The sequence below is a fragment of the Globicephala melas genome, chromosome 6 (genome assembly GCF_963455315.2).
Source record: "Globicephala melas chromosome 6, mGloMel1.2, whole genome shotgun sequence".
Classification (NCBI taxonomy): Eukaryota; Metazoa; Chordata; class Mammalia; order Artiodactyla; family Delphinidae; genus Globicephala; species Globicephala melas.
Window position 1 is genome coordinate 37,702,648 of NC_083319.1, and position 10,554 is coordinate 37,713,201.

The 10,554-nt window shown below is 47.7% G+C and overlaps 1 protein-coding gene across 1 annotated transcript; it reads right to left on the reverse strand.

Moving 5' to 3' along the window:
* Window positions 1-2,849: 2,849 nt before the first annotated feature.
* Window positions 2,850-6,579, reverse strand: SPATA31G1 (SPATA31 subfamily G member 1). Its single transcript, XM_060301393.1, has 3 exons — window positions 6,536-6,579; window positions 6,026-6,156; window positions 2,850-4,366 (listed from the first exon to the last, which is right to left on the reverse strand). Exons 1-3 carry the CDS (start codon window positions 6,577-6,579, stop codon window positions 2,850-2,852), a joined length of 1,692 nt encoding a protein of 563 aa, XP_060157376.1.
* Window positions 6,580-10,554: the final 3,975 nt, after the last annotated feature.

The following is a 10,554-nucleotide window of genomic DNA, read 5'->3' on the forward strand; positions in this document are numbered from 1 at the left end:
AGAGCGAATGTTATGATTGGGAAGAGCACTGGTTTGGGAGTGTGAACTTGACCTCACAGAACCTCACTGTCTTTGAAGGACTTGATAGCCATAATATCAGGAAAGCAGTGCTATCAACAAGACATAAATTGTTATGGGGCTGCAAAGAAGGGGAAACCGTACTAAGATAGGAGAATCTGAGAAGGCTGTGGAGGCAGTCTGAGCTGGGGGTTAAAGGAAGATGGGAGGCTTGACATGGGGTCAGAGCATGCTTAAGAAGCATCAGGTTGACTAGCAAGGGAGTGAATTCTGAGAGGCCAAACCACATTGTGAAGAACCTCAAATGCCAGGTGTGAACTTTATTTTAATGATCTTGTGGGTCCTCTGGGGGTTTAGGCAGGAAAGTAACCGTCAGATTTCAGGGCTAGAGAACTTTTTTCTTCTTTTTTTGTTGTGGCAAAATAACATAAAATTCATGCAAAAATTTCCAAGTGTACAGTACAGTATTGTCAACTACATGTGCATTGTTGTGTATAGACGATTCACTTTTTTTTCATTGACAGTTCACTTTTTTTTTTTTTTTTTTTGCCTCACAGTGCGGCTTGTGGGATCTTAGTTCTCCGACCAGGGATTGAACCCAGGTCCCCGCAGTGAAAGCACTGAATCCTATCTGCTGGACTGCCAGGGAGTTTCCAACAATTCACGTTTTTTTTTTTTGTTTTTCTTCAGTACACGGGCCTCTCACTGTTGTGGCCTCTCCCATTGCGGAGCACAGGCTCCGGACGCGCAGGCTCAGCGGCCATGGCTCACGGGCCCAGCCGCTCCACGGCATGTGGGATCTTCCCGGACCGGGGCACGAACCCGTGTCCCCTGCATCAGCAGGCGGACTCTCAACCACTGCGCCACCAGGGAAGCCCAACAATTCACTTTTTAAAAAACTTTTATTTTTGGGAATTTCCTGGTGGCCCAGTGGTTAGGACTTGGTGCTTTCACTGCCATGGGCTCGGGTTCAATCCCTGATTGGGGAACTAAGATCTGTAATGCAGCCAAAAATTATATAGTATTCCCAATAACCAGAGATAATCATTTTTTTTTTTTCTTTTTTAGATTGGGGCGTGAGGTTAAAGGAGGAGTCAGGAGCAGGCTTCTGGCTTCAGTACTGGGGTGGATGTTGTACACCCCTTCAATAGGAATTCGCACATTGGAGGACAGGGTTAAAGGGAAAATGAGTAAGTTTTAGACAGGTTGTATATGAGACAATACTAGTAGGTGGTAAGATAGGTGGATCCTGAAGCCTAGAGATGGTTAAAAAATGACCCATGTTTTGAAATATCGCACTTAATGGAATGGGTTCAAGACACTATGTTTTTAATGGTATTGGTAAAATTGGATATCTTTTTTGGGGGTTGGGGGAGTTAGATTCTCTCCTCATACTGTACTCAAAAATTAGATTAACAATCTAAACATAACATCTATGGGAATTCCCTGGTGGTCCAGTGGTTAGTGCTCTGCCCTTCCACTGCAGGGGACACGGGTTCAGTCCCTGGTTGGGGAACTAAAATCCCACATGCTGCACGGCATGGCCAAAAATAAATAAACAAATGTCCATGAGGGTGCTAGAAGAAAGTGTCTTAGAATCCATAAGGGAACATGTTGGTAGATTTAAACTTTGGCATGGTAAAATCGCTTTAAAATTAGAAAATAAGCTACAGATTGGGAGAAACTATTTGCAGCATATTAACAGGTTGAGTTAATATCTGTGACAGACAGGATAATGCCATTCCCAAACCCCCTGACCAATGCCCACGTCCTAATCCTTGGCACCTGTGAATATATTGTGCTACATGGCAAAAGGGAATTAAAGTTGCAGATGGAAGTAAGGTTGCTAGCTAACTTACTTTAAGATAGGAAGAGTATCTTGGATTATTGAGGTGGGTCCAATGTAATTAAAAGTGTCCTGAAAAGTGGGAGAGGGAGGAAAAAGTGATGTGAGAAGAACTTGACTTGCCTTTGCTAGCTTTGAAGATGGAGGAGGAGGGCTAATAGCCAAGGAATGTGGGCAGCTTCTAGAAGCTGGGAAAGACCAGGAACGAATCCTACCCAGTGCCTACAGAAAGGAATGCGGCCCTGCCAACCTCTTGATTTTAGCCCTGTGAGACTTCTAATAAAATTAATTTATGTTGTTTTGTGATAATTTGTTATGGCAGCAGTAGAAAAGTAATAAAATACCCAGCAAACAATGCAGTAGAAAAATGGGTATACGATATGAACAGGCAATTATAGAAGAAATTCAGCGATCGCTAAACATATGAAAAGGGACTTGTTTTTGTGGCCTTGGAGGTGCATGAGCTAAACTAGAGAGAGAAAAGAGCAGAGGGCTGACAAGAATTGGCTAGAAATATATGTGGGGAACTTGTGTATCAAGTATGTGAAGAAGGGGACCATACCCAGGACCAAGAGCAGCTGCCTAGACCCAGACCAATTGTGCTCGTGTGAATGGATGTATTTTTCTTCTGTTGACTTGCTGTGAAGTTTTTCTCAAGGGCAGCATTGGTCTGTGCTCCCCTGGCCTTAACAGCTTCACCCTGTAGAGTGAGGACTCCAGGTTGTAGACTCCAGGTTGATCATCTGTGAACAGCTTGAAAAGAAAGTTAAGCCTATAGAATCCTGAGCTCTCTACTTCTGGGACCTGATCCTGAGGAGATACAGCTGCAGCAGAATAGGGAACCGTCATTTCCAGTACCCCAGACTCCAAAAAAGACATGAGTGGGGTTTGTCTAGTTCAGCTAGTTTATTAGGATTTCCTTTGTGTCTCCACCCCCCAACTGGTTTGGCTTCAGGTCTTGGGGTACTTATATTGGGTGCCAGTACTACCAGCCTTTTCTCTGCTGACTGGATTTGGTGGGCAGGGGTCCATGGGTACCCAGAAATTTGGCTAACATCCTTTGGAGACCCCTGGTAAGGGGAGCCTGAGGTGTGGGGGAGGAAAGATGCTTCTGGGCCCAAGGGCAGTGCTTACAGTGCCGAGGGGCTAGGATGTCACCAGCTCCCAGCCTTGCCCCTCTCTGACCTTGGGAACCTGAAGCCTTGGAGTGAGGCTGCAGGGAGGGAGCAGTGTGTCGAGAGCTCTGGTCCCTGTGCTGAGATCTTTGCAAAAGTCTGCTTACAGGGACCTCTGCTAGTCTGGCCTGGGCTAGGTGGCTTTTCCCTGTAACTGTGGTTGAGCCCAATTTTGCATCCCCTTCTCTGTGGTCTCCTTTGGGTTTCCTGGGGCGCTCTCTCTTTTTGGCTGAAGATAGGGCTGAAGCCTTGTCCTGTCTCTTGCCTGAGGCTGGAACCTCAGGGTATGAGGGCTCTTCCAGGCCTGGGCAGTGAACACATGACCCCTGGGATGACATCTTCACATTCATTCTTTGCTCTTTCTGAGGCTCTTGTTCTGCCCTGCCAGACTTCCATAGCTGAGGTTGGATAGAGGAGTGGGAGTGATAACAGTGGGGGACCTGGATAGGCTGAGTTACTGTGCTCTGAGGTTTAGGGGGATGACAGCTTGAAGAGTTGGGGCACAGACTGAGGGGATGAATCTGCTGTGGTGGGCAAGAAGAGAGTCTCCGGGTGGCTTGAGTTGTGGAGCTCAGGGCAGGGGAGCTGCCAAATGATTGACTTGGGCCAAGAGATCTGGAAGCAGGGCTCTGCTCTAGTTTCTTCAGCCTGAGTTCCAACTCTTTACTCCAGTGCCAGGCCTGGACCCCAGAGTGGGTGGGCATCTTTGGGACAGCCTCACCCTGGGAGGATGGAGTCTCTGCCTTAGCCCCTGGGAACAGCTCTCCCTTGGGTAGGCCAGGCTGGTTGGACTCAATCTTCAGAGCTTCAGCTTGGGTGGGAGGCCAGGGTATTGGCTGTAGGGGATCCACTGCTGGAAGGCTGGGGTCCTGGGGGATCCCTCTTTGTTGCACATTCCTCCACACAAACTCAAGGTCAATGTGTGGATCTGGTAGAGGAGCAGAGAGTGACCTGGGGGTTGGGGCTGGGAGTTCAGTGGTGCAGCAGTTCCCTCTCTGCTCTACTGTTTCCCCCTCAGGTTTACAGTTGCATTGGTCTCCAATAGGCTCACTTGTGTGAGACTTTGACATAGAGTTTGGGCATGGGCTGGGACCCCACAATGGGGACACAGGAACACAACAGGTTTCTTTCTGCTCCATGTCCCCCGCAGTAGGCTCAGAGTCAGATTGGACTCCCAAGGGGTTGGCTCCACGTGGGTCTTGGGGTAAGCTGCAAGCCAGGAGCTCAGAGGCCCAGGAGTTCTTTCTCCTTTCTATGTCCCCACATGTAGCTTCAGAATCAAACAGGACCCCCGTAGGGCTAACTCTGAGGGAATCCAGTACAAGAACTGCGGGTGGGCTGAAGGCCAGAGATAGTGATTCAAAAGCCCAGGAATTCCGGGAATGATCAGTGTCCTTCCATGCAGTTTCTGACCCAGTAAGCCCTCCCACAGGATTGATTCTGTGGGGTTCTAGAATAGGAGCTAGAGATGGGCTGTGGCCAGGGCCTGGAGATTCTGAGGTCCAGAGGTTGTCTGTCTGCCTCATGGCCTCCCACAAAGCTTTGGACTCAGACAAGACTGCCTGGGCACCCGTTCCTAGGGACTCCAGCAGAGAGGCTGAGGGAAGGCTGGGAGATGAAACTGGGTCTGCAGAGACCCAAAGATTTTCTCTACTCTGCGTGCCCTTCCACGGAGTCTCAGATCCTGATGGGACACATGCAGGCATGGTTCCATGGAGTCCTGGGTCGACGTCCAAGGCTGAGGGCTCAAAGGCCCAAAGGTTTGTTGAATTTTCTCTGCATCTCCACTGGGGCTCATATCCAGATGGATCTCCCAGGGGACTGCCTCCCTGGAGTTCTGGCAGGGGATGTGGGGGAGGGCAGGGGGCTGGCGTTGGGGGCTGAAAGGCTTGAGTACTCTCTTTATGTCCTGTGGTTCCCCACTGAGTCTCATATACAGGTGGAACTTCCAGGGTGCTGGTTCCTTGGGGCTCTGTCATGGGGGCTACAGATTGGCAAGGGACTGAGGTCGGAGGCTCAGAGATCTGAGGATTCTCTCTTCGCCTTGTGGTTTCCCAGAGGGCTTCAGGTCCAGAGAGGCCTCCTATAGGGCTGGCTCCTTGGCATTCTGGCAGAGAAGTTGGGGTTAGGCTGGGAGTTGGCACTGCTGGCTCAGGGGTTTTGGGGTCCTCATTTTGCCCCGTGGTCCTCCATGGGGCCTCAGACCTAGTTAGGGCTCCCAGAAGGCTAGCAGGATTTTCTGCTAGGGAGGCACAGAGTGAGTCTGGAATGTGTTGTTGGAGGCCAGGATCCCATGGCACCTTCCACCAGACCTCAGATGAATGGAAGAGTTTGGAGGGCCTGGTTCTTTGGAGGTTAGGCTGTGGGTGCAGGGCTTGATCCTCAGAGACCCAAGGGACCTCTCTCTGCTGTGTAAGCCACTGTGTGTTTGCCTCAGTGCCAGATAGGACTCTCTTATGGTCCATGGGAAAGAATTTAAGTTGGAGGGGAAGTGATGGGACAGGAGGGGAAGATGGGGAGGGAAGTTGCTGAGGGTCAGAGGCCGTTCCTTCCAGATCTTCTGTAGTATGGACTTCATGTGTAGGAAGTGGGGTTGGGGAGCAATACTGGGGAAGCAGCAATACTGGGGTTCTAGGCAGGAAGGCAAACTTGTTAAAGAAGACAGAAGGACTGACAGACAACTTCAGGGGAGAGAGGCCACCTGAGCTCAGGAAGATGGCCTCCAAGGACTCACTGTGCAGAGAGGGGAGACCCCAGAAGAGCTGGCTTTCTCTCTGCTGTAGGTGGCTCCCTGATGCTGTCTTGTGCCTCACAGGCAGGTTGGTCAAGATCTGAAAGGTGGGGAAGGATCTGGAAGGGTTTGGGGTCTGTGTGAGTACTTGCTCTAGTGTCCCTATGGACTTGTGGAGGCCCTCAGAATCACAGGATGGCTGGGATGGGGCTGTGGTGGCCTGTTCTCCAATAGGAGCTTCTTTGGGAAGAGAACATGGCTTCAGTGGATCCAGAGATACCTCCTCTTCTTCTTCCTCCCCTGACTTCTGCTTCCACAGGCGATCAAGGAAAGCCACGCGGTACAGAAGTGGTAGGCCCTGGGGAGTGGAGAAAGATACAATCTTTCTGGGGAGTGGAGAAAGATACAATCAGGCATGAAGCCTTTTTCAGAGACACAAGATGTACTGTTAAGCCCTCAGTCTTTGTTCTACAGTGAGTGAACAGTTACTGGGGCCCGCATCTGTGGACAATAGTCACTTACCCATCTGGTGTTAATGGCCATTACCCAACTACATTTGGAGATCGGCATTCCCTTACATAACCCCACATCTAGGGTCAATGATCATTCAGCTGGCTTGAAATCTAGTGTTAATGGTCACTCACCCAGCCTCACATTTAAGGCTTATAGTCACTCTTTTGAGCCCACATTGATGTCAATGATTCCTTACCTGAACTCATGTGGTGAGTCATTTACCCAGCTGCACACCTATGTCACCCACCTTGCCTTGCATCTTGTCCCCAGAGTACCAGGGCTGAAGCTGTCGCCATCTCCCAAGCTGCCACCACCTCTGGATCTGCCAAACCACGAACAAGAATAGTGTTACCAGGTTCCCTGGACTCAGAAGGCAGCTGCTGCCACAGTGTCTGCAGGCCAGGCCATGGGTCAACTGGCCCCAGAGAAGCCCCATGTCCCCCTCAGCCCCAAGCAGGCCCTCTGGCAGCCATTCCATTTTTCCTCAGCCTAGTGGCAGTTTACCCTGAGGTCATCACTGCATCACAGAACAAAGAACTCCCATCCCCCACATACCTAACAGCAGTCTCTGTGAATTTAGAGCCCCAAAATTGCACCCACCAGACAACTCATACTTTATTCAGTGAAAGCTTAGTGATCCCCTTTTGTCTTGATTAACAAGGTCAGAATTATCTTCAGGCATTGTGGTTGAGGACATGGATTCTAGCATCAAACTACCTTATTCAAATCCTAGCTCTGCCACTTCCTACCTGTGAAATCTCAAACTACTTTATCTTTCAGTGCCTCAGTTATACACATAGGGTTGTTTTGAGGGTTAAATGAAAACATTTATATGCTTAGAGTAGTACATAGTATATGCTATGTTAAAACATTATTTCTTTTTTTGCCATAAATGATCAATAACCAATCTATAACAAGAATAGAATAGAGGAGAGTTTTATTTGAGCCAAGCTGAAGACTGTAGCCCAGGAGACAGCCTCTCAGATAGCTCTGAGGAACTGCTCCCAAGAAGCTTGTTTTCCAGCACAGCTTTATATCTTGTCAGAACAAAGGACATCAAACATGACAGGGGTACATTCCTTCAACGTTTCAAAAAAGACAGATTAGCTCGTACACAGCAAGTCAGTATGACCTTGGTGCCTGGGAAGGGAGCCTTATCGTCAAAGGAGTACTAGCATTGACATCCCAGGAAGGAAGGCATTTATCTCTAATTTCATAACAGATATTCTTTACTTCTGGACAATGCACACTTTTTTTTTTTGCACGCTTTTCTTTAATGGTTAAAGCAGATGTGCAATGTATGTTTGATAGACCAGAAGACAGGTTTGTAGTTAGTATAAAGTTCAAGTCAAATCATATGTAAGCCAGAATGACTTCCCTATGCCTCAGTATATGAAAATTTCTTCCATCACTTTTAAGGTTCCTGATTATACACCTCATTCCATCTTTAATAGATGGAGTCTGTTTCCTCTTTTACATCTCATGTCTTTAGGTTGTCCGAGACCTTTTTCACAAATATTCATGTTAAGGATGACAAATCAAACATGCTTGACCCTTTTTTTTTTTTTTCTTTTGCCCCTCTTTTCCCTAAAACCACCACTCTGTTTCATGTCAACTCCTCTTTTTAGGGTCAAACTTCAACATCTGCCTTTGCAGTCCAATTCAATGCCTCTCTTCTCACCCCATCCCCCATCAACTGCCAGCTTAGTCTGGTAGGAAGAGCGCTGAGCTGAAGTTGAGGAGACTTGGATTTTCTAGCTCTGCCACTGTTTGGCCATGTAATCTTGGGCAAGAAAGTTTTCTCCATGGGTACCATGATTGGGACTAGATTTATTCATTCACTCATTCAGAGAATATTTATTAAGTGCTCACTATGTATCAGGTATCGTGCTCAGGCTTGAGGAGGCAGAAGTAAGACAGGGTCTCTGTGCTAAAGTAGGTCCCATTTCAGTGAGGGAAACAGTCAAATAATAGACAATTAAAATAGAGATATGTACAGGGTATTAAGGGGTGTGGAGGACATCTAACCACCTTGGGATAGGGGGTTGCTTGTCGGGGGGTGCTTCCCAGAAGAGATGACCAGTGCTTGGTTTGAGGAATCAAGAAAATGAGAGTGTAGGGAAGAGGGGACAATCCAAGCAGTAGAAACAGCCTGTGTAAAGGTGGTGGGTCAGAGAAACCATGTCCCATTAGGGAAATTGAAGGTGTTGCAGTGCAGCTGTAGTATTAGTTGAGGGTTGGGGAAGCAGGAGGATAGACAAGATCACAAAGGGCCCTGAATACCGGACTAAGACGTTGGAAATTTATCCTGAAGGTGATGGGAAATAATTGAAAATTTTTGAGCAGGGAAGAGACAAGATCAAGTTTGTGTCTTGGAAAGAGCACTCTGGCTGTATTGAGGGCAAAGAGATTGAAGGCAAGAGATTGGTTAGGGAAACTTTGCTTTAGTTTAGGCAAAATGAAAGATGAGGCCTGAACCAAGGCAGTGATGGTGGGAATGGAGAATAACACGTTCAAGTAGAATTCTAAAGTTATAGTTGATTAGACTTAGTTACCAGTGGGATAGGGTGGAGTAGGGAGGGAGTTGAGAATGACTCTAGGGATTCTGACTTGGGGAACTGGGTGTGTATGTTAGTGACATTTTACTGAGGTAAGTAACACAAACCTGGTAACCAATTTAGGGTGAGGGGACAATGTGTTCCATTTTAGACATTTGCATTTGAGGTTCCTGTGACAAGGAAATGTCAGGCAGGAGGCAGATAGAAACATGTATCTGAAGCTTGGGAAAGTAGTCTGTGGGGGAGATATAAATTTGACAGCCAACAGTATATATGTAGCAGCTGAAACCGTAAAACGGCTTAAAGGTACATACTGAGGGGCTTCCCTGGTGGCGCGGTGGTTGGGGGTCCGCCTGCCGATGCAGGGGGCGCGGGTTCGTGCCCCGGTCCGGGAGGATCCCACGTGCCGCAGAGCGGCTGGGCCCGTGGGCCATGGCCGCTGGGCCTGCGCGTCCGGAGCCTGTGCTTCGCAGAGGGAGAGGCCACAGCAGTGAGAGGCCCGCGTACAGAAAAAAAAAAAAAAAAGGTACATACTGATATTTAACATTTGGCCCAGACAATGTGGCCAGCAGTTTTTTGTGTTTTTTTTAAACTTGAATGGTCAACATTATAAGATTAGTAGATTGTACGTAATAATATTTTTGGCTTAAAATCTGGCAACATAGGGCTCTCATTCCCACAAAGTAATAACCATTAATTAATTAATTAATTTTATTTATTTATTTTTGGCCACGTTGGGTCTTCGTTGCTATGCGTGGGCTTTCCCTAGTTGCAGCGAGCGGGGGCCACTCTTCGTTGCGGTGCGCGGGCTTCTCACTGTGGTGGCTTCTCTTGTTGCAGAGCATGGGCTCTAGGCACAGGCTCAGTAGTTGTGGCGCACGGGCTTAGTTGCTCCGCAGCATGTGGGATCTTCCCAGACCAGGGATCAAAGCTGTGTCCTCTGCATTGGCAGGCGGATTCTTAAACACTATGCTACCAGGGAAGCCCAGTAAAGACCATTGAGAGCTAAGTAGCAGGTGCTCCCTTCGTGGCCATGTGCTTTCCAGTTCACCATGTTCTCTTTGTTAAAGCCGAGGCTGAGGGCTAGTTGCTGTTTATCATTGTGCCTATGGTTTTGTTGTTTTCTTACACTTGCCTATTTTTAGTCATTTGCATTACCTGCCTGGTATCTGAGTTTCCTACCTCTGGATGAATAAAGTAAGTTGAGTTCTGATAGGAAATAGAGAAGGCAATGCTGAATTCTATGCTAGCTAATTTACATTTATGGCAGGATTATCTACTAAGTTGCTGTCTGCTACTCATTGCCAAGAGAGACATTCAGTAGGATAAAAAGGTAACTTTGCTCTCCTCTCTTCCAGGAATTCTAGGTTTCTTGTCTCATGGAATAGTTAATGGATTTTGAGTTTATTAGTCCCAAACTAAAGTTGCAATACACCTGTTCTACAACCTTATCCAGGCTCTTGTGTGGGAGGAGAATTTAATTTAGCTGGGTGCTCTTCAGAAGGAGAAGATGGAGGAGATGCCAGGTGGAAAGAAGAGAAGTTGCCCAAGGATAGCAGTGGGTTCAGGGACTTGGGGAAAAAGAGATATTGCAATAGGCTCCATGAGTGACAGAAGTCAATTAGGAGGCAGCAGGGCTTCTGATGGGGAGAGCTGATTTAATAGGGCACTAAACATCTAGTACATAGTCTTGGGAACTGCAGCAAAAGATGC